The 25,137-nt window shown below is 41.2% G+C and overlaps 1 protein-coding gene across 1 annotated transcript in view; it reads right to left on the bottom strand.

Annotated features, from left to right (window-relative positions):
- The window catches only part of TLK2 (tousled like kinase 2), a 147,846-nt gene continuing 122,709 nt past the window's right edge, over window positions 1-25,137 (bottom strand). Inside the window, 7 exon segments of the mRNA XM_066262676.1 lie at window positions 1-1,091; window positions 2,946-3,053; window positions 4,480-4,591; window positions 10,822-10,960; window positions 12,139-12,308; window positions 15,925-16,014; window positions 22,786-22,877. Coding sequence (XP_066118773.1) covers window positions 918-1,091; window positions 2,946-3,053; window positions 4,480-4,591; window positions 10,822-10,960; window positions 12,139-12,308; window positions 15,925-16,014; window positions 22,786-22,877 — 885 coding nt within the window. The 3' untranslated portion in view covers window positions 1-917.

The following is a 25,137-nucleotide window of genomic DNA, read 5'->3' on the forward strand; positions in this document are numbered from 1 at the left end:
TGAATGGAAAGATGAACCTTTATTTAAAAAAATAGCACTTCAAATAAATTAAAAGGGAGAACCATCAAGTGTTCAAATTGTGAAGAAATAGTTGAAAACCTGGAGACCCAAGCTGCAGTCTTCTAACCTCATTCCTTGTCCAATGCAGAACCCCACACATCTCAGTACTCCCACTCAATTCTCTCCCTACTGAGATGAGGGAAGCGATTGCACACAGGAGACCAGACGGAGGAGAAAGCTGCATCTGACTGGAATGAACGTTGCCACGTACTTGCTAATACGGGTTTCACTTTATGACCAAATGTATTCCTCAAAAATAAAAAAGGGAAGGGAAGCTGCATGTTTTTAAAAATTGAAATTATTTAGGGATAAAACACTAACTCTAGTGCCTTTAACGGGCAATAGCAACTTTTTTTCCTCCAAGTCAAACACCATCCCCAGCTGAGCCTTTGTGCTAAAAGCTTTTCAGGAGATGTTACCTAAACTTTATTAAAAGAAAAGAACAAGTTTAAATATAGACACTGGACTAGCCCAGTCTGTATTTTCAAGTCCACATTCTTCATTTGAAGCAATGCATCAGGGACCCCCCTGAGTCTGCATGTTTTCAAGTTCACAGTACATGGAACCAGTTTTTCTTTTTAATTTTTTCCTCACTCAGAGCAGCTACACGCAGTGGCCATTGACGCCGGAACCTCGGGCGGGGCCTTTTCCTACGAGGCCTGGCCGGAGGTGCCCAAGGTTTCTCCTCAATGAGAATTGATGCTGTCATGCTCTATGGATGGGAAAAAAGCAAGAAAATAAAAGCACCTGGTACAGGTTTCATGAGATCCATTCGGATTCGCTATGTTCCAAACCCGCTGCTGAATGCCATTTGTCCACTGGTGTGTGTTGAACAGTTTGTGGCCTAAGAGTGGGTCTCAATTTGAAGAACTGTTATTGGATGCCCCAGAGGTTGATGCAATAGCAGCTCCAGCAGGGCTACTCGTGGAGACCGACTTTCGGATGTGAGGCAGCAAGTAGGGGTCACAGGCCAGCTGCTGGACATCGATGCGGTCCTCCTTTCGGTAGGCCAAGCATCGTCGAATAAAAGCCTGAAAGGAAAGTTTCTTGAAGAAGCCTGAAGCCGATAATCCTGGCGCCCCCAAAGGGAAAACCGGAAGCTCCCTAGCAGCTGCCAAGGCCCTTCCTGGAACCCCCAGGCAGACTGTCCCTCTGAGGCGCCCTGGCAGCAATGCCTCTCTGTGGTCACTGACTTCTTCCCAGATGGAGGCAGCTGAGCCATCCCTAAGGGGGATGGGCATGACCTCTAAATACCTCTGCCCCCAAAGCACAGAGACCAACACAAAAATCTTTCTCTTTGCCTTGGCTGGTTTGCATGGGCACAATCAAAATTCATGGTCCTGCATCTACAAACCATGATCTTACGTGAACTTTCTGAGGAAGTGGAAATTGTAATGACAAACTACCACTACATACTGGGTGAGGAGACAACAGTGACCAACACTACAATGTGTCAGATTTCCCCATGTATCTCATTCTCTGAAAGACTGTGATACAAATGAGCAGACACACACCTAAGTAGTAAAGGAAAACCCATATAGGACTTGTCTCACCAAGGGACATAATGACACCAAGCCATCCTATGAGTGGGGTTTGATTCAGAATCCTAATTTACTACCAACATGGAGGTTTCCTTGGTACTAGGTATGAAGAGCTATGTAGTATGTTTCTATAACTTTTATCATAAAGGCCCTTAAATAGACGATCTGCATTTTTCACTGGACAGTTCTATTTAATTAAAAGTCTTGTAATATATCATCACCCAAAGCCCATACTTTACAGGAGGGTGTTAATGGCATCTCCACTGAGATCCACTGATTGTAACAAATGTACCATGCTGGTGCAGGATGTTGACAGGGGGAAAGGTGTGTGTGGGGCAGGGAGTATATGGAAACTCTGTACTTTCCATTCAAATCTGAGTCTAAAACTATTCTAAAGAATAAAGTCTATTTTTAGAAATCTAAAACATAAAATAAACCAATTTTTTATTTTTCCCCCATGTTTAATTAATGAAACACAAAAGTATAATACCAATCCTGGTTTTTCAAAATGAAAGACACCTAGAGGTAGCTGCTTGATGAAATGGATATAATGATCTTGGCCTTTAAAAATAAATCTTTCTTAGTGAGGTATCTAGAACTGGAGTTAAATAGGTTTTCTTAGGTTGGATACCAGTCAGATAAACTTTTACCTTGAACTTTCCCTCTATACAGCTGTCAGTCAGTACAGGCTTTTGAAACAGCAATGAGATCACACAGCTGTCCTGATTAAAACCTTCAATTGCTTTCCATCAGTTTAGTCTGTCCTGCTGTCTCTCCTACCACTCTCCCCTCCGCTCTGCCCATGCTATGGACCTGCTAAACTCACTCTCACATCTGAGTTTTACTCACTTTTCTCTGCTCTGAACACTCTCCTCCCAAATCTATACTTATCCCCAACGTTCACACCATTCAAGACTCCTCAAAACCTCACTATCAAGGTCTTCCCTGATCATGCCATCAAAAAAAGATTTCCACCTCTCCACCCCTCACTCTTCTTTAGTTTCTTCATATCATTTATCACCATCTGAATTGTATCCATTTTTAGTTACTGTTTCTCTTACGTACTGGTAAACTCCTTAAGGGCAGGACCTTGTCTGTGTAGTTCATTGCTACACATTCACAGTTCTTCTCCACTGTCTAATGACTAATAGGCAACTCAATAAATATTTGTTGTGGAAGGAGAGGAGGAGAAGTGGGTAGGAGTTGGAGAAATACACGTTTATAAGGAGGAAGATGTTTTAATGACTGCTGAATTTTGTACTGAATAATCCATCCACTATTACCCAGAGAAATAATACAAAAAGCAAAGCAGTTGTTTCTGCTGGCCAGTGGGACAGAACTTACCTTTGCTTCAGGTGTTACTACTGGCTTTGGCGGAAACTGCACTTCAGTAGCTTTAAGAATAGTATTTTCTTGTAGAATGTCTTGCTGGGACTGGTTATGGCCAAAAGGCTATCATATAAAAATAAAAATAAAACAAAGATGGGCCTCTGGTTAAAACAAAAGAGAACAATTCAAAACCACCGGGAGGAAAGGCGAAGATATCTTAATGAGAATTGCTATATGGAATTTTGGAGATAATCTTGAATTCTCTCACTTTATAGATAAAGGGTGCAAAAGAATCAGAGCTTAAGTGACTTGCTTATAGTTCAACATCAAGGTTAAGGCAGAGTTGAAACCAGAAGCAGCATCTCCTATATCATAGCTCTGCTATACTTGCTTACAGCAGAGAAAAAGAAGATTCAGAGCAGGAACCAGCAACCTCTTAAGCAATACTAACGGGTGCCACTGGCAGACAAGACAGAGATAGATAAAGAGACGGAAAAGTAAAAGAATAGAAGAGGTAAGGCCAAAGTGAGAAAAAGGCAGAATTGGGATTACTTAGTGGCTTCATCTGTGCCTCAAATTGCCATTTTCTAATGAACTCTGAACAATGAAGTTCAGGCCTTGTGCCATCTCTATGGAGAGATCACAAACTTCTAGATAATCTCTGCCCACTTTCAGCAGCACTTCCACATTATCAGACTGGAAATAATAATTAACCCCTCCTAGTTTTGAACAGCTTCCCCAGATTAGAGAAGTGGGATAAAGAAACAAAGGAAACAAGAAGTTGTAAAGAGGAAGCTGAAATCTGAATTAAGAGCTTGGTCTGGGGATTGTAATCAAAATATTAAGAGTCTAAGGAGCTGCAGAACTCCCAGGGGCTTACACCCACAGCATAAGGGCAGTGCTGAAGCACTACACACTGAGCTGCAATATTAGTTTAAATACACAGCTGGATCCTAATGTGCACATTTACAAGGTATTATGCTCACCAAATGAGAAAATTCATTAGCTGTACTTTACTACCTAGGTTATTACTTGTTTTAATGATATATCACTTTGATCAGAGGTGACAGAGAATACTTTCTTACACCACCTCTTAGTATAGGAATATAAAACATGCTTTTATTAATAATAACTTTAAATAAATAATGGGGTGGTTGGGAATAAAGAGCCCTGAATGCATTTCAAGTTTCAAGTTTGGGGATCCTTAAGAATGGCTCCTGGGAAGAGAAGATTATATACTTTAATAAACTATCTCACATAATTCCCTATAACATAGTATTAGAATCAAAACATATCCTGGATCTAATTGAGAACAGCAAAAAATGCATGTTTTCCATAGCTCAGCAGAAAGGATTAGGTGTACCAGGGTTGAACATTTTTGCTTATACAAAAAGTGATTATTATTAAGTCTATATTTCAAACCACAACTTTCAAGATTCCATTTTGTATAATCCAATGATTCACAGCAGGAGAATAACCCATACCTTGCCACTTTATACATGCACCACCCAAGACAAGTCGAGCCACCACATCCGGCCTTCTTCCTTACCTTCCTTCCATAAAGACACTGGTAGAAGATCACACCCACTGACCAGACGTCAACTTTATTTGAGATCTTTGGTGGTTCCTTCCCAACCACAAAACACTCTGGTGGTAAATACCTGGGACAAAAAGGAAATAATTCTCAGGAAAAAATGACTATATAAATCTAAGACATGCACAGGCAAAGAAAAAGACCTTATTGGAAATGAAACTATCTGAATTTTAACTGCTGAAAAAGCAACTTTGGGCTAGCTGGAGAAAGTCAATGAAAAGACACTCTAAAGTAAGGAAGCAGACATGTTCCATAAAGACTTAAAATACATTATCTCAATTCACTGAGAGAGGTAAATATTCTAGTTCCTATTTCGCCTACCCCAGTCTCCTTTCCCAAAGTTGTGCCTAATATAAGTATCATTAAACAAATTTTAAAAGGGGGAAAGAGGAGCATAAAAGATGTATACTACCTTTTATGAAAGCTGCATCAACAAACATTAAAATATAACCAGAGGGGGTGTCGGTTTCCTTTCATTTTGGCTGAAGAAGATGTAAAATAACTATTTAAAAAGTCCCAATGTGGTCCCGGCCGGTTGGCTCAGTGGTAGAGCGTCAGCCTGGCGTGCAGGAGTCCCGGGTTCGATTCCCGGCCAGGGCACACAGGAGAAGCGCCCATCTGCTTCTCCACCCCTCCCCCTCTCCTTCCTCTCTGTCTCTCTCTTCCCCTCCCGCAGCCAAGGCTCCATTGGAGCAAAGTTGGCCCGGGCGCTGAGGATGGCCCTGTGGCCTCTGCTTCAAGCGCTAGAATGGCTCTGGTTGCAACAGAGCGATGCCCCAGAAAGGCAGAGCATTGCCCCCTGGTGGGCGTGCTGGGTGGATCCCGGTCGGGCGCATGCAGGGGTCTGTCTGACTGCCTTCCCGTTTCCAACTTCAGAAAAATACAAAAAAAAAAAGTCCTAATGATTTCAGGACCCCAAAATGCTGAGTAATCTCTGAGGGGAATAGCTGTCTTATTAATTAGCTTCTTTGGGTAATCTGGACTGAAATAACTACAAAATATACGCAATGGTAACATTCAAGTCCATATTACCAAAGTATATTTTACACTTCCCCCTTTAAGGGTGACCAGGGACTTACTGGAAGACTAATAGTACAGAAAAAGCTAAACAAACTAGTTGTTAGCACAACTCACTCCTCATCTGAATTCCTTCCCTCCCTATCCACCCCTGGCCTCTAAAAACACAAGCTGAACAGTCAACCACACCAAATTGTAGGTGTGGAAGGTAAGTGCCCCTTGGCATTTAGAAACCCAAATAAATAAACTTCCACTCATTGCCTGGAGTCTTAGCTATGACACAGCTGGAAGGCAGAAATCTGTAGATAACAGATCGATTTCTGCAGATATTACACTAGCAAAATCAATTCTCTGTATTTTAGATCCTGCTGTGCTTCTGGTATAAAAATCTAAACTTAAAGCTTGAAGGGGATCACAAGAGTTGAGAGGCAGAAAATGTTCAGATTATGTGCTTTCTTCTTCTTCTTCTTCTTTTTTTAATCAGAATCTCTGAGGGGTGAGACCCAGATATAAGTTTTTTTTTTTTTTTTTGTATTTTTCCGAAGCTGGAAACGGGGAGAGACAGTCAGACAGACTCCCGCATGCGCCCGACCGGGATCCACCCGGCACGCCCACAGGGGGCGATGCTCTGCCCCTCCGGGGCGTCGCTCTGCCGCGACCAGAGCCACTCTAGCGCCTGGGGCAGAGGCCAAGGAGCCATCCCCAGCGCCCGGGCCATCTTTGCTCCAATGGAGCCTTGGCTGCGGGAGGGGAAGAGAGAGACAGAAAGGAAGGAGGGGGGTTGGGGGTGGAGAAGCAAATGGGCGCTTCTCCTATGTGCCCTGGCCGGGAATCGAACCCAGGTCCCCCGCACGCCAGGCCGACGCTCTACCGCTGAGCCAACCGGCCAGGGCTTTCTTCTTTTTTTTTTAAAAAAAGTTTAGTTTCATGTTCTTGTTTCTTATTTTTATTTTTAACAGACAGTTTTGGATGATTGATGCCATTGACCTAGATTACTATTTCATACTGAAAACTTTCAGCCAAAATACTGAGAAATGAAAATATATGATATAGAACTCACAAGAGGGGAAAATGACAAAGAAACAATATAGGAAAAAGAATTTATTTAAAAAATAGCTCTTCTAAAATGTTACTAAAACCTCCCTAAACTTTAGTTTTCATAATTCTTCTAAAATTTTATTTATTGATTTTAGGGAGAGGAAGAGAGAAATGGGGGAAGAGGGGAAAGCTTCAACTCGTAGTCATTGCTTCTCATATGAGCCTTGACTGGGCAAGCCCAGGGCTTCGAACCAGCAACCTCAGCATTCCAGGTCAATGACCCACTGTGCCACCACAGCTCAGGCATTCATGATTCTTATTTCTTTAACATATATAAAAATATATTGTATATATAACAAATAGGATCTTGATTCTAAAATGATCATTGTAATGTGTAACTTTTTTTTGTGGAGGTAGTAGGGAAAACCAAAAGTTGTTGAACTTGTCCATGTGCAGAATAATAATTTAGCCGAATATGTAGAATACAAAAGACACTGCCACTTAATAAAAGTCTGGCAAATCACCTTCTATGTCTCAGTTTGCCCCATCTGTATATGAAGAAATAAACTAGTTCTTCACCCAAATACTGAAAAAAATAAGCATTCCAATTTCCTATCAAGAACTTTAGGAGGGAGAGTAGACAACAGTTCTATGACAGTATACAAACAAAACAAAACGAAACAAAAACGAACATAGTTGCATGTCCTATGATGATAAAATCCTCAGAGAAAAATGATTCTCAAGGCATAGACTACAAGTCACTTCTTAAAAGTAGTATTCAATGTAGAATAATTCTAGAACAACCAAATATCTTTACGGTCACGTAGAATTATATCCTCCTGTCTATTTGTATTTCTCTGGGACATCATAAAAGGATTGCATATTGAGGATTGTTATTATGACATTTCTACTAATACGGAGACTTTTTAAACTTTCATAGAAACCCATAAATTTAATTTTCTCAACAGCCCCTTGCTATCCTGCTTCCACTACAAAAAAAGCTTCAAATACAACCACCAGTAAACAGAATAGTAAAATGAACCCAAGTAATCATCATTTAGCTTCAATATCCATCAACACTTGGTGAATCCTTATTCATACACATCCCTCTCCATTTCCCCGCAAACAGCTTTGAAGCAAATCTCAATCATATAATTTTTATTTAAATTCCAACCACTAAATTTTTATAGCTTAGCAAATAGGTAGCAATGCGAATAACTATTTAAATGTAAAAAGGCTTCACCTTTTAAAAAGAACTATCAAACAAAAAGCTCAAATCCGCCCTGGCCGGCTGGCTCAGCGGTAGAGCGTCGGCCTAGCGTGCGGAGGACCCGGGTTTGATTCCCGGCCAGGGCACACAGGAGAAGCACCCATTTGCTTCTCCACCCCTCCGCCGCGCTTTCCTCTCTGTCTCTCTCTTCCCCTCCCGCAGCCAAGGCTCCATTGGAGCAAAGATGGCCCGGGCGCTGGGGATGGCTCTGTGGCCTCTGCCTCAGGCGCTAGAGTGGCTCTGGTCGCAACATGGCGACGCCCAGGATGGGCAGAGCATCGCCCCCTGGTGGGCAGAGTGTCGCCCCTGGTGGGCGTGCCGGGTGGATCCCGGTTGGGCGCATGCGGGAGTCTGTCTGACTATCTCTCCCTGTTTCCAGCTTCAGAAAAATGAAAAAAAAAAAAAAAAAAGCTCAAATCCAAGTTCCACTGAATTTACATAGCAGAGGTATAGACCTATTTCCAGAATTTCCAACAGCAGATATTTTTGTATCATTTAGTGACAGGGACACTAACCCACAATAACCACCATACTGCATAAACACTGTAAATGTAGCTTCTATTTTAAACCTAGAACCTCAAAAGCTTTAATTTAGTGAATGATTTTCACTATAGGTACCATCTCTGCAAACAGCAAGAAGCAATGAAAATTAGATCTTTTGTTATTTTGGCAGGATGGTCCTTTAACAACATAACTTAAATATGACCAGATTGATGAGAATAGAGCTGACCCTATGTGTTGTGAAAGACAACTCTGTTCTTCTCTGCTTTGGCTCAACACCTTCACTCCCTGACAATCACTATTCTATCAATTCAAACATAAGTGATTTGACCAACTAAAACTGGGGTTACCCATTCCTTTGTTATTAGGAGCTTTCTTCATGTTCAGAATCACACATTCCAAAATGTGGCTTTGTGTTACCACTGCAGATGTGAAAAGGCAGCTCTGTTAACATACATTTATGATCACAAAGTTCAATGCTTGAGCCATAGTTATCTTTTATGGTTCTCACTATCAAAAGTATACTAGGCAGAAGTAGGATACGTCATAGAACAGGCAGATGGTGCCTGCTGGGGTAGGGTGTTTGGGAAGAGATGAGTGACATTAGATGGGAAGAAATGTGGCTCAAAATCTTTTAGAACATGGCTGAGAGATGGACAAGTTTCTTGGCAAACTGCAAACATTTTCTTGTTTAGATTTCAAGGGTTGCTTTGTATACCCTAATCATTTTACATCCTGATCTTTAGAACTCTTTAGTTCTTGAGAATCCAGCATTCTCAGGCAACTCTATTTCTATTTTATTATTTTTAACCCTTTGAGTAATATGAACGTTCATATACGTCCTCCTGCCTCGACTATCCAGAGTACGATCGTACATGTACGCCTTTAAACTTTGAATTGGAGAATACAAAAGGGGTGAATGCGTCTCAAGACATACTACAATCGTGTCAGCTCAAAGATGGCGTGACAAAAGAGAGGTCAACATGCTAACTACAACTCATGAGGACTTGATGATTAAAACTGGCATAAGTGATTACACTACTGGGCAAAGCATTACCAAGCCACTAAGTGTGGTGAGGTATGAGAATATGGGTTTGATCAACAGGGCCGATATGCAAATAAGTTTCACAGGAAATGTAAGAAAAACCATGAAATGGTATATAAAACTTCTTTTCATGAAATTGACATAGCTGCTTTGAACTCATACACTGTGAATCAGATGAAGACTAGAAGAAGACCACGGCTATTTGACTTCAGACTGAAGCTCACTGATCAGCTTTTGGAGGAGTTTGTGAAAGACAGGAAATCACCCAGAGGAAGGCGACCATCGTCAGTAGGAGACAGTCTTCGTCTTTTAGGGCATCACTTCCCAAAGCCAGTCCCTGAAACAGCCTCAAAGGATAAGCCAGGACGAAAATGCTTCGTATGTCAGCACACTACAAGAAGGGGCGCAAACAGAGGGACACAGGGTGGTGTGCCCTGAACGTAACAAGCCACTTTGCTGCATCCATGTTTTGAGGAATAACAGTTTGAAAAAATTTTAAACATAAGGTGTAAATTAAAATACCTATAAATTGTCCTAAGAATATCATCATATGCAAGTACATATTTGAGATTCTGCTAATAACAATACTTCTTTACAGATGGGAGGTACGCAAGAATTGTATGAGATAACAAAAAGTTTTATTTTAAAAATGTGTAAGGCAACATTAAAATAGGCAAATGTATGTTCTTCTTGTTTCCATAAATTGGTTATCAAACAAACATGATTTTAAGTTAATAAAACTGTAACTGGAACTAATTTCATTTTTTGAAAAAAACAAAAACAAAAAACCCCTTGCTCCCGGGGGTCAGAGAGCATGAAAAAAGACCTCACTACTCAAAGGGTTAAATTTATTTATTTTAGAGAGGAAAGGGTAGGGGGAGAAACAGAGAGAGAGAAAAGAGGAGAAGGACCAGGAAGCACCAACTCCCATATGTGCCTTGACCAGGCAAGCCCAAGGTTTCAAATCAGCCTTCCAGGTTGACGCTTTATCTGCTGCTGTTACCACTAGAGGTCAAGCCCTCGGGCAACTCTAGAAACAAATTCCTCACCCTATTAACCCAGGAAGAGAGACTGTGTTTGTACTAAACAGAATTCAGGGTCATTCTTTATTTACAAATGAACAACCTTGTTCTCTACTTGCCTAGTAGGGTCAACCCTACAAAGAAAACACACAACTGAAACAGCTGATCACACATAATCTCTCTCTCAATGGTTTTCAAGAAAAGAAAGAAAAATTAAGACATTAATATAAATATAAGAGTCAAACTGCTGAAAAGACTAACTATTAAGGGAGGAAAATCTGCTTTGGTTTATAGTATTACTGCCTAGCAGACAGGATATAGTTATTAGCTATTAATTACCAAGACTTCAGTATAGCACAGCCACATGTCCACCAGCCAGCCTGGCAGATATCCCAGATACCTACCAATAAGTACCAGCACCTTGTGACGTTAGCTCCATGCCATCCACTGAATTGTAGCTATCATCATCCATGATCTTGGAAAGACCAAAATCTGTGATTTTTATCTCTCCACACGCTGTACCATTTACTAAAAGAATATTACCTAAAAAGATAAAAATCTTCATGAATAAAAAGAGACTTACTAATTAGGAGAAAAACCCAAGGTAATAATAGACAAGAAGGAGACAACTGAACTGAAACTTTTGAACGCAATACCAAACATCTAAATCCCCAGAATAAAATGAACTAGACTCTGAATGCTGGGGGGAAGAGTCCTCAGTGTCTGGCTATAACCTTCTATTTTCCAAGAAATCACCTGCTTAATGTGCCAAAACCATCACTATGAGCATGGAAATAAATTATAACTTGCCAAAGTAAAATATCACTTGTACAGTGGTAAAAAATGGTGGGAAAGTTTCATCTGAACTTTCAGTAAGGATCTCTAAACCACTGTGTTTATACCATTAGTTTCAGGGGAAAATCAAAGAAAACACACAAGGGAATCAAAGATAGTACCACAGTGCCACCTATAGCTCCTCAGGCAGGAAAATATATTGGATTCAGTGATGGAAAATCCAATCACCCAATGGCCATTTCTTTAAAAAATCACTTCACTGTCATTGATTTTTTAGTCACGTGAACTGTATTAGAATATTAAGGAATAACAAATAGTGAGAGTTAATATGTAGCTACCAGAAGAGGAAAGCAAACTTAACTGTGCCACACCAGGAGGAAAATAGTAATTATCTTCCTGACACCAAAGCTAAGCTTGTTAGAGATGTCCACAGAGAACACATGCAGACTTCAACAAAAAATAGAGGTAAGAAGTCCACTGCCCTCTACTTTTTGCTGATGACAAATCCAAGTTAGAGAGTAACCATACAAAAAGATGAAAAACTCTGCTGAAAATTTAATGAAATGAAGATTTATGTGCAAAACAAGTTGTTAATTTTTGAGCACTTATCAAAGAGTAGAGGAATTGCTATGCAGTGTGAGTAATGGGAAAAACAAAGCTGAGCTTGCCGACCAGTTCTTTCTTAATCAGACTGACATCATGAACTGCCCTGGCTAAAGACGGGCATTGATTCTCCAGAACATTTAATACAACCCACCCTCCTAAATCCAGCACTACATGACCAGGGCTCTTTCATTCCCACACCTATTCAAAGTTAGATGGTTTTAGGCCTTCTTGGCTCCTGCCAAATTCTCTCACTTTAAAATTAAGTCATTTATAAGACCAAAGAAAAGCTACGAATACTGTCTCCTAAAAGTTAGACATACCTGGTTTGAGGTCATAGTGTATGATGGGAGGTTTTATTTCATTTAAGTACTTTAAAGCATTCACAATCTGCATGATAATGGACCGGGCCTCTTTCTCCGACATTAATTTGTGCTGTTTCAGGTAGAAGTCCAGATCATTTCCCTCACAGTATTCTAATACTGTACAAAACCTAAAGACAAATAAACCAACATTTGACCGCGAGATGAGAGCAAGCAGATTAGACTGACTAAACCAGCCCCAGTGAAAATTTTAGGTAATTAGCTTCTCACTCCTTTCTTCTTTGTTTCTTAAAATATTTTTTCTATTCTTTATTTAGTATTTGCTACCTGAATGAGCACAGGAAAAAAACAGCTTACTCTCTTGGTGAAGAGCCTCCATACGCCCCACACTGGTATCTGTTGTGCTAATGTTCACACAGGGCATATCTCAACTGCAATGTACTTAAGACAGGTATCTTTTTGGAAGGGTCTTCTTTATATACCCATGTCACACCCCATTTCTAAACAAGCATATTGTGATTAAGCGCACAGCTTTCACTACAAACACCTTCTACAACTCTGAGTGTTGGCAGTGAGGGAAAAGATCGGGTTTGCCCAGGTCCTACGGATTGGTTGTACACCACGTTTCCCGGCAGTCTGACACAATACTGCACTACATCGTCTCTTTATTAAACACAGGGTATAAAAGAGGTTTTTAAAGTAAAGTATTTGTGACTCTCACAAATATGTTATTATTCTTCCTTTACTTCTATCAATATATCAAACAGACCCAAATTTAAAACTGTAGACCACTTGTGGCATTAAGGATCATGTCTCTATCTTCCAAGGCAGTTATAAACTAAAGTAAGGCTGAATTGTTTGAATATCCCTTAGAGATAAATAACTTTTAAGGTATTCTAAGCTGTGACAATATGAGTGTATCGATACCCAGGGTCTAGCCAGGAAAAAAAATCACTTGAGTATTTAAAACAGAGAGGCTTTAATTCAGGAAACTAAACACACAGATGATCAAAGATCTGAGAAGACAAGTGGCCAGTGAGGCACCCCAGAGATCATCTAGAGCAGGAAGTCATTCGCACCCTAAGGCCAGAAGGCCAGAGGGAAGAGATGGTGCAATCAGAACTCAGGGTCACCAAGGGAAACGGGAACCACAGTGAAGGGTTGTATGTCCTCCATTCACCAGCATCTTTGTTTCCCCACTGACTGACCCCTGATAAACAACTGACACAGGAGCCTGGTAAACACAGCCATCTCACCTAAGGTGCAGAATAGGGGAAGGATGCAGAGTGAACAAATTCAGGACTAGCACTATGGGCCTCGGGCAACCTGAGGCCTTCAATATGCACTGCAATGAAATGTGGACAGACACAGTCCTGTGGTATCCCAAACTGAACAGCTTTATGCTTCTTATGGAACATACTAAGGCATGCCAGTTCCCTGGTTGAAAATGTCTGAAATTTATAGATTCTCTGATCTGAGACACTGAAATCTGAGATATGGATTCCCATGATTAGTGGCTTTAGTCTTTGACCCAAATGGAAGCTGAAAATAAAATCTCACTTTCAATACTCAACTCACAGAGGACTAAAATGACGGTCTCATTGCTGATGAACACTCATTATACACACAACAGGAAGAACAAAGTAAACAACTCAAGAATAGCACAGAATCAACTTAATTTCTCAGATTAGTTAAAAGTATGTATACAATTCAAAACGGCAGATAAGCTAAGTCATAAGTATAAAAACTTAGGTTTGGGGGTGGGGGTAAGTCCTACCTGGTGTTCAAAAAATTTACTCAAACCAAAAACAGTAAAGCCACTCTGAGGAGACCTACTCTCTACCCAGATATTTATCTGACCACCACTCCAGGCTAACACACATGGCTAAGCTAGGCTGGTGCAAGGGCCACCCTTCTGGAAAGGGAAAATCCCAGAGCGGATGAAAGAGGAAACAGTTCATGTTCCTAAAAGGAATTAGGGTCTTCCTTGGGGCTTATTTCTAAATGTGGCCTGGTTCTCTGTGTAGCAATCTCTGAGACAGCTGCTGCCTGAAACAGGTCAAAACTAGAATCACACTGAAAGGCTAAGAGGAACACCTGCAAGCCAGATCCAGAGTATGTTCTCCTGACTCCTACAGAGAAAATGTTTCCAAATGCCAAAACATTTCTCAACTCTGGATAAAGCCAAACTTGCCAGAGCTTACCTATACCTGGAAATAAAATACAGTATTACTTAAGATTATTAAAGATCTCAGGTCATTTAACTTCTGGTCCTCAAATCTCCACCTATTAAATGAGAAGACTAGACTGAGATCCCTTCTAATTCTAACATCCTATGAACTACATTATAATACATAACATTGAGTAATGCCTTCATTTATGCCATGGTCATTCTCATTCTATGATAAAATCACATTGCTGGTACTTCTTTAAAAGGCCTGTCAGTGTTCATCAGTTTTCAGGGTGGGGCTGAGACTTTGTTGAATCGACACACTGACTGGTGCATGTAAGTGGTATGTTGGCACCAATCTGTGCCAGATTCTGAAAGCTGACACTTAAAGTTTCAGAAATTTTGTGAACTAGTTATTAGGCCGTTGGTAGACTGAATGGACAAACAAAAGGTGGTAAGTATGTCCATACAATGGAATGTAGCTGGTCATAAAAAGGAATTTCTGATACATGCAATGACAAGGATAAATCTTGAAAGAGTCTTCAGTGAAAAAAGCTAGTCACAAAAGTCCGTATCTACATGATCTATTCATATGAAAGTCCACAATAGAGACAAAAAGATTAGTGGTAGTTTAGAGGTGGGGGTAGAGGGTGGAGAAATAGGAAGATGATAGCAAAAGGTATGGGGTTTCTTTTTAATTTTTTTTTTTTTTTATTCATTTTTAGAGAGGAGAGAGAGAGAGACAGAGAGGGAGAGAGGGAGAGAGAGAGAGAGAGAAGGGGGGAGGAGCTGGAGGCATCAACTCCCATATGTGCCTTGACCAGGCAAGCCCAGGGTTTTGAACTGGCGACCTCAGCATTTCCAGGTCGACGCTTTATCCACTGCGCCACCACAGGTCAGGCATGGGGTTTCTTTTTGAGGTGATGAAAATGTTCTAAAATTGACTATGAAGATGGTTGTGTTTACCTGTGAATATACTAAAACCCACTGAACCAATTGTATACTTTAAAACAGCAATTTTCAACTGGTGTGCCGCAAGAATTTTTAAAACATGCAATACCTAACTATTTAGTAAGGGGCATTGACCTCTTTCCCCTTAGACTATCGAATAAAAAAATGAAAACAGCCAATACAACAATAGCCATCTGGTGTGAATGAGTCAAAATTATACCTTTTTTTTTGTCAGATCAGCAAAAAATACACTTTTTGGTGTGCTGCAGAATTTTAGTACTTAGTTTATGTGTGCCGTGTGACAAAAGGTTGAAAATCTCTGCTTTAAAAGGGTGAACTATATGGTATATCTCAATAAAGCTGTTTTGTAAAAAATAAAAATAAATAAATCTGACAGCTTGAAAACGGACTTGTTACCACAGAAACTGGCAAATTAGCCTCATCTCTCTCCCCACCAAGCTGGATGTTGGACATTATCCTATGGTCAAGAGATGTCTTGCTGGCACAACTCTGAATTCACATTATGATTATTTGCCCATAAATAAATGTATTTGGTTCCCTCAAAGAGCTTTTCCTGGACCCAAATTTAAACTCTATTCCATGAGTAGTCAACGCACTATAAGAAAATAATATTAACTATTGGGCTGAAATGGCGCAGCACTTACGAGTCAGTGTCCAGTGAAAAGTAATCGTACAGCTTAACTATTCTGGGATGATCCAGTTCTTTGTGAATCCGGTATTCCCTACACGCATGCCTGTAAACAAAACAGAAAACTAAGAGTTTGTGTTCTGGCCCGTCTTTTAGAATTCAGAGAGGATACTTCCACATATTCTCTTATTTTTCTCGTTTCCACCTATTCATTCTATTTATACCATTCAGAACTATCTGGTTCCCTTGTCTTTCCTCATCCTATTTTTTCTACTAGTATCTACCAAGCTGTTGAGAAAATAATGGGTGCTCAAATATTTGTGGAAAGAATGGACTTCTATCTTTTTCAAGTTCATTCTGTGACAATCTTGCCTCTTTTACATTTATACCCAAATATCATCAGAGCTTTAAAAATGATAAAGTTTTGTATTCTCTTCTAAAGCTGACACTTCAAATCTATATTTACCTTCTAAATCTGTATTTACCTTCTAAGAAAACATGATATTGACAGAAAATTTGAAACGACAAAAACCCTAGTTTTTAAAATTACTTAAAAATTTTATTTATTGATTTTAGAGAAAGAGGGAGGGAGGGAAGGAGGAATGGAAGGAGAGGGAGAGAGGGGGAGAAGGGGTGAAGAGAAAAGGGGGAGAAAGAGGGAAGGTGGGAGAGAGAGGGAAGGAGTGAAAGGGGGAAGAATGGACAGGAGGGAGAGATGGAGAAAGGGGCGAGGGAGGGAGGGAGGGAGGGAGGGAGGGAGGGAGGGAGGGAGGAAGGGAGGAACATGGATTTGTTGTCCCACTTATTTATGCATTCATTGGTTGATTCTTGTGTGTGCCCTAACCAGGATCAGCACCAAGAACCTTGGCATATTGGGACAATGCTCTAACCAACTGAGCTACCTGGTCAGGGCCCTACTCTTTTTGGATTAAGAATTTAAATACATACGTTGCCACTTTTTTAGTACTTTTCCAATTAAAAGCATTTAATAAGATTAAGAACACAAATGTTTTGCAATATAATTACCAATCATTTAAAAAGTATTCAGTTCTTATTACAAAGAGCAAACATTTACTTTGGGGCATTTTGTTATAAGGCAAGAGTTGTTTAAAAACCCACTTTCCATAGTATGGCAAAATAAAAGTAAAAGAAGTGGTATTTTCTGAAATTGGTGTATTCCAGGATATCAAAAATACACAGAAAAGTACTCAACTAACAAAAAGCTGAGAAACCAATGGGGATGGGGAAAACAAATCTAAAAGTAAATGTATTTTTCTCTAATGGAAACTTTGTTTGACTAGGGTTATTTTTCAAGTGGCCAATGTTCATAATCTTTGCTTCTTTTGATGCTTCATTTCATCATCTTTATGTTTTTTAAAAGAAAGACTCGGCCCTGGCCGGTTGGCTCAGCGGTAGAGCGTCGGCCTGGCGTGCAGGGGACCCGGGTTCGATTCCCGGCCAGGGCACACAGGAGAAGCGCCCATTTGCTTCTCCACCCCCTCCCCTCCTTCCTCTCTGTCTCTCTCTTCCCCTCCCGCAGCCAAGGCTCCATTGGAGCAAAGATGGCCCGGGCGCTGGGGATGGCTCCTTGGCCTCTGCCTCAGGCGCTAGAGTGGCTCTGGTTGCCGCAGAGCGACGCCCCGGAGGGGCAGAGCATTGCCCCCTGGTGGACAGAGCATCGCCCCTGGTGGGCGTGCCGGGTGGATCCCAGTCGGGCGCATGCGGGAGTCTGTCTGTCTCTCCCCTTTTCTAGCTTCAGAAAAATACAAAAAAAAAAAGAAAGACTTGCCAGCCTGGCTAGGCGGTGGCACAGTGGATAGAGCGTCATCCTGGGATGCAGAGGACCCAGGTTTGGAACTCCGAGGTTGCCAGCTTGAGCGATGGGCTCACCAGTTTGAGCACAGGATCGCTGGCTTGAGCATGGAATCATAGACATGACCCCATGGTCACTGGCTTGAGCAAGGGGGTCACTGGCGAGGCTGGAGCCCCTGGTTAAGGCACGCAAGAGAAAGCAATTAATGAACAACTAAGGTGCCACAACTAAGAATTGATGTTTCTCATCTCTCTCCCTTCCTGTCTGTCTGCCCCTATCTGTCCCTCTGTCTCTCAAAAAAGAAAGAAAAAGAAAGAAGGAGGGGAGGGGAGGGGAGGGGAGGGGAGGGGAGGGGAGGGGAGGGGAGGGGAGGGGAGGGGAGGGGAGGGGAGGGGAGGGGAGGGGAGGGGAGGGGAGGGGAGGGGAGGGGAGGGGAGGGGAGGGGAGGGGAGGGGAGGGGAGGGGAGGGGAGGGGAGGGGAGGGGAGGAAGACAGACTTGCCATGCTTAAAGCAGTATCAGAACACCTGCTACACTGGAACCAAGGAACCTGGCTGAGTCTGGCTTTCTGACCTACCTCACTGGGTTTCACCATGACTGTACTGGCTTGGCAGGATTTTTTTTTCTTGGGAGGGGGGGGCAGGAAGGGAGAGAGATTAGAAGCATTAACTCTTAGTTGTGTCACTTTTAGTTGTTCATTGATTGCTTCTCACATGTGCCTTGACCAGGGAGCTCAAGCCAAGCCAGTGACACCTTGCTCAATCCAGCGACCTTAGGCTCAGGCCAGCAACCCTAAAATCATATTCATGATCCCACTCAAGCCGGCGACCTCAGGGTTTTGAATTTGGGTCCTCATCATCCCAGGCTGATTGGCAGTTTTAAGGAGTGTCACTCGAGGTCCATGCTTCCAGAGCCTGCATAGAAACACTGAGCAAAGGCAGCTTTGGCCCAATACCCACTCTACTAAAGCAGCTCCACACTTGTCCTTTTTCATATATTAAGAGTCTGTGTAATATTTCATTTGGTAAAATAAAGGTGATGCTGTTTATATATATATAAATAAGTTTAGAAACCTATGGACTAAATAAAGTTCAAGTCACTTTTTACTCTAGCACGCTGTAGAGCCCTAGTTCCCTGCACTTTAAAAAAATATTTATTGATGTTACAGAGAAAGGAGGGGGAAAGCAAGAAGTATCAACTCATAGTTTCTTCACTTTACTTGTTCATTGCTTGCTTGCTGCTGGTTGAATGTGCCTTCTTGACCAGGCAAGCCAGGGTTTCGAACCAGCAACCTCAAGTGTTCCAGGCTGATGCTTTAACCATTTTACCACAGGCCAGGCACTTTTTCTTTTTAAATTTAGAAATTAAATTTAATGGGGTGACACTGATCAATAAGAGTACATAGGTTTTAGGTGAACATCTCTATAGCATTTGAAATGTTGATTGCATTGTGTGCCCATCACCCAAAGTCAAAAATCATTTCCTGTCACCATATATCTGAGTTCCTTGCACTCTTATTCAGCGTTCCAGGTCAGCACTCTATCCACTGCACCACCACAGGCCAGGCCTGTGAACTCTTATTTAACATTTTGATTTTGTGCATTTCAGACAAGAGACCAATTTCTCTGTCAAAGTACAGAAAACAATATACTAAAGGAGGCAAAAATTAAGAATCAAAGGAAATGTTACCCAAACTCCTTGCCAGCCCAGAATTTGCTGTGTGTCACTGAAAGCACTCCCTCGAGGTCACATCAGGCTCTGAGCTCATCTCACACTTCATCGGGCAAGGCAGTGGGTCTGCCAGGTCCCTCATATGTCCAACTTAGCAACCAAGGGATTACTAAACTATAAATACAGAAACTTTACTACAGAACTGGGAGAAAGTTCTCCACTAAAGTGTTAGTCTTTGATTCCCTTACAAATGTATATATATTTAGACTTTCAAAATGATGTTATCCTATATTAGAAAAGAGTATCATACAAGAGTAAACTAATTTATATGAAATTTTCCTACTGTATAGTTTTTAATATATTCTTTTGGGGAGTTAAAGAAATCTAGTAATACCTATTAATGCTTTAATAATGCAAAAGTAAAACAGTTTACTTTTTGGAGGTGCAGAATAGAACTCAAAAACAAAACAATCTTTTATTTTCTTTGACTTTTTCCTTCTTTTCGATCCAAATAAATTTTTGTGTGTGTGTGACAGAGACAGAGAAAGGGTCAGATAGGGACGGACAGACAGACAGGAAGGGAGAGAGATGACAAGCATCAAATCTTCATTGCAGCACCTTAGTTGTTCATTGATTGCTTTCTCATATGCGCCTTGACAGTGGGCTCCAGCAGAGTGAGTGACCCCTTCCTCAAGCCAGCGACCTTTTGGGCTCAAGCCAGAGATCAGGGGGTCATGTCTATATTCTCATGCTCAAGCCAGTGATCTCACACTCAAGCTGGTGAACTTCGGGTTTCGAACCTGGGTCCTCCGTGTCCCAGTTCGACGCTTTATTCACTGTGCCACCGCCTGGTCAGACCCAAATAAATGTCTTGATTACAGATAAGCCTCTTTAAATTAAAAGAAATTAATGACATTTTGATAATTCATTATTATCTGGAGCCTGAAATTCATCAGTATGATTTCCTATCACTTAACAAGCAAAATCTTTCCACAGTGGAAGTGATTACGAATTCTCCCCCAAGGACAAATGGAGGTCATAATAACTTTGCACACCCTTCCCCAGTGTTAACTGGGAAACTGCCACTGCCCAGATGGCTCCACAGAAGTGCTCAGGCATGTTGATTCCCACTTCTGGTGAGGAAATAAGAGTAGAAAGGCACATTGTTAGCCTGAGGTAAAGAGCTTAGAAACATGAGACAATCTCCCTCCACTTGCTCTTTGACTCTGTCTGGTAGAGAAATGTGAGAAAGATAACCAATTCATACCCACCAGGACTTGCCTGGTGTGTCAAGGAGGTACACAGTCCTGACTTCAACACCTCACTGTTTCAACATGCTGGGGTGTGAACACCTACAGGAGTTCTCTTTAAGGTCAGCCTAAAAGCTGGATACTGAAACCAGGCAAAATATGTATAGATCCTGACACAAAGATTATCTTCTTGAGAAGATTATCTTCTTGAGAAGATAATCTTGGTAGACTAAGGTTGATCCCTCCTAGATTCAACTGGTTTAGAGTGGTCAGTACATATGTAAGATATGCAAAGGCTCTGAGAATAGCTACAGGGCATTTTTAAAGACAGCATATACTGTTCCAACACTCTTAGGCACTCAGAGAGTCTCAATATAATGGGGACATTTCTTATTTATAACTGGTCAGAACAACATGTGGTTCCCTTCTATGAAGTGCTCCTGGCATTCACTGTGGCCTGCCATTAGTCCTGCATGTCAAGTGACTGGAATGTACTTAAAATAATATAACTGTTCCTCAGAAGCATCTGGACTGCAGCTGCCTGTCACGTAAGACATACATGCAGGATACCATGTATAAACCACTTATAATCTTTTCTCCTATCTACCCTATTTCTCTTACTACCCACAGGAACATTCTTTTCTTCAGTGTCAAGAGCCACTGCCAATCTGCATGGAATAGGAAGAGTTCCTGGGCCCCAAAGAACAACAGATATAAAGCAAGAGTTGCCTTGGCCCATGTGCCAAGAACTGGTTGATGATGTAGAAATGTTTATTTTCCCCATTGAGATTTAGAAGCCAACTAAAAGCCTACTTCAAAGTCCACTGCTTTTCTTTCCTCCAAAGAACTATTTATAAGAAAAAAACAGCCTGGTGCAGTGGCGCAGTAAATAGAGCATCGGACTGGGACACAGATGACCCAGGTTCGAAACCCCGAGGTTGCCGGCTTGAGCACAGGTTCATCTGGCTTAAGTGTGGGCTCACCAGCTTGAGCGTGAAGTTGCTGGCTTGAGTGTGGGATCATATACATGACCCCATGGTCACTGGCTTGAGCCCAAAGGTGGCTGGCTTGAGTAAGGGGTCACTTGCTCTGCTGTAACCCCCTCCCCCAGTCAAGGCACATATGAAAAAGTAATCAAAGAAGAATTAAGGTGTGGCAACGAAGAATTGATGCTTCTCATCTCTCTCCCTGTTTGTCCCTCTCTCTGTCACTATCTCTCTCTCTCTCTCTCTCTCTCTCACACACACACACACACACACACACACACACACACTGCTTTTAGAGAAAGGAGGCAAGTTCTTTATATAAAAAAAAGCCATCTCCTCCTTTCAGGGGTAAGGACATATCTAACTCAGTACTTGTAGGAAACAATATTAAGCCCAGTGGGGATACTAATAGCAAACTGATTTTGTATGGCCTCCAAAGCAAACAAGTCATAAAGTCCCATGTTCTGAAGCTTGGAGGAAACAAGCAAAACCTGACATTTAGCGGAACAAAAGAAATTCACACCCACACATGTAATAACTACTCATTCTAAAGAAGCCCCCCCCCCCCAAGTACAGATGAGGGCCACCTCTAGTGGCATTCTGAAGAGAGGCAAGCACAGTAAATGAGACCAAGAACTTTTGAGATGGGCAAACTGTGCCAGGGGAGGTGAGAACAACACTGAGGAGATGAACAAGTCAAACAAGTACCACCAAATCACACCAGGTCCCCTCTGCCCCCCAGTCTATCTCCTCCGTAATGAATTGACTGTATCAGCTAAAAAAGCCCCACTAGATGCTTCTCAGGGCCCCTACACTAAAGGACACTCTCCTCCGGTTTATACAGACAAGAAACAACAATTTCTGAGGCTTTGTTTATTGTAGCTAATTTTATACAAGAAAACGGAAGAGAGGTTAAGTGCATGGGTTTTGGATTAAGGGAAGTCTAGATTTAAATATCAGCTTAGCCATTTTTTTACTGTTACTAAAATTCTCTAAGTATCAGTTTCTTCATCAGTAAGATGAAAAATTTATTCATTCTCCTAGGACAGTTCTGAGGAATAAATGACACAACAGTGCATGTAAGTCTCTTCACACAGTGCTCAAACTTCAGCTAGTATTACAAAGTTTTGAAAAATCAGACACTCTTGTATCACTTACTTGTGGTAATTCTCCTTTTTTTCATCTCTCCAGTTTTTATTTAACTGGTGAATTTTCACAGCTACATATCTTTGTTCTGTTAGGTCAAATGCCTATAAAGAAAAGGAATAAATTATATTCTGGGTAAATGCTAACAAGAATGAATCACAGGCAACTGACTTGAAGCTTCTATTTAACAGATCAACATACTCAAAGTCCAAAATGCATTATTAAATAAAAACAGCAGCAGAAAAAACATATTTGTTTCAGAGTAGCAACCATCTTCTTGAAACTGTGATCAGATAATTTAGAAGGCTCCAGACATTTAGAAGGCTGCAGACACACTGGCACCAAGGGGTTTAGAAAATAAAACCAAGTATACACCACCAACAGAAAGACAACCCATGCCTTAACAGTCACTTCCAAATAATTTTCTTTCTGGACATCATCTATCCTATTTGGGACCTTTCTCCCTTGGGTTGTCTCTTGTCTCTCAGCTGACACTTGGACTTGACATGCTTCAACAGCAAGTCCTGCTGCCACTTCTGAAATGCCAGTGACACAGACTGTCTTTCTGAGAAATAACCCCTCAGGATATACTTCTTTGGTACATTTTTTAAGAAAATAACTTTGTTATTTGTCATACTGTGTTTATTAAAATAAAAACAGGAACAAAAGCAAAAACAAAAAGCATCCCTGTTTTTAGTGCCACACATATATTCTGAGTAAATAAAAAGCAGTTTGTGATCCCAATAATGTCTGAAGTTAGTCACACCAAGTCACTTCTCTAGTACTGTCCAAAGGAATATCTCCCAAAGACCACCACTGTTGGCAAGTCCCACATTAGCTTGACAGTGTTCTACCATGGGAGTAACAAATGGGTTTTTAAGGTTGTTGAGTGTGAATCACAATTTGATAAAGTAGCATTTTATACACCAAATGTTTCCCCATACAAGAGAATTTATTGAGGAGCTAACTCCTTTAGAATGAATAGTTTTTATTAGTTTTTAAATTTCAGAATAAAATTTAATACTTCAGTTCCAATACTGTCACCCCATATCTACCAGTTTTCACAAATGTATGAACACATAAAGGCAACAGGCAGACACACTGTTCATGAACAATGATTACAGTTTCACAGATCTTTTGAAATGTAAGCTACCTCTAGGAAAGCATTGTATGCAAGAGATGACTACTTATAAAAAAAAAAGTCTAGTTTATACTAAATATAAACCAGTATTTTTTTAAAATATAAAAACTACTCCATTCAAACAGAATATCTTACTTCACAGAAATGGAAACTTGAACTCTATTTTTCTTACAGAGTTTGAAGTCAACCTGCAAGCATGTATACCATCATGACTATACAGGAAAGAATCATTTTTTTCAAGTCAATAAAGGCCATAATAAATACCACTTAATTTGTAAGAACACTAATGATACTACAAATATAATTTTCTCCAACTACCATACCATATTTCTGAACCCAAGACACTGTGATCCACCTCTGACTGAAGAAGGGCTTTTGGAAAATGAAGAAGAGCAAAAAGAATAACTATATTAAATGTACACATCATTGTAAGAAGCACCTAGATTTCACAAATGTTAAAATGCTTGAAGAATACAGAAGAAAAAATAGGATAGAAAAAAACAAGTAGGCCCTGGCCGGTTGGCTCAGTGGTAGAGCGTTGGCCTGGCATGCGGGGGACCTGGGTTCGATTCCCGGCCAGGGCACATAGGAGAAGCGCCCATCTGCTTCTCCACCCCCCTCCCTCCTTCCTCTCTGTCTCTCTCTTCCCCTCCCGCAGCCAAGGCTCCATTGGAGCAAAGATGGCCCGGGCGGTGGGGATGGCTCCTTGGCCTCTGCCCCAGGCGCTAGAGTGGCTCTGGTCGCGGCACAGCGAAGCCCCGGAGGGGCAGAGCGTCGACCCCTGGTGGGCGTGCCGGGTGGATCCCGGTCAGGCACATGCGGGAGTCTGTCTGACTGTCTCTCCCCGTTTCCAGCTTCAGAAAACAACAACAACAACAACAAAAAAAAAAAACCTGGGAAGCAAAAATAACTAATTCTGATGATTTAAAAAAAGGGAAGAATTCCAATTCTGGATAGATCTCCAGAGGAACCGAAAGCAGGGTCTCAAAGAGATTTCTACACATGCATGTTCAAAGCAGCGCTATTCACAACAGACAGAAGGGAAGCAGCCCAAATGTCCACTGTCAGACAAATGGATAAAGAAAATTTGGCACATACATACAATGAAATGTTATTCAGCCTAAACAAGGAGGAAATCCTGTCACATGCTTCAACACAGATGAACTTTGAGAACACAATGCTAAGTGAAATAAGCCAGCCACAAAAAGACAAACACTGCGATT

The sequence above is a fragment of the Saccopteryx bilineata genome, chromosome 2 (genome assembly GCF_036850765.1).
Source record: "Saccopteryx bilineata isolate mSacBil1 chromosome 2, mSacBil1_pri_phased_curated, whole genome shotgun sequence".
NCBI lineage: Eukaryota > Metazoa > Chordata > Mammalia > Chiroptera > Emballonuridae > Saccopteryx > Saccopteryx bilineata.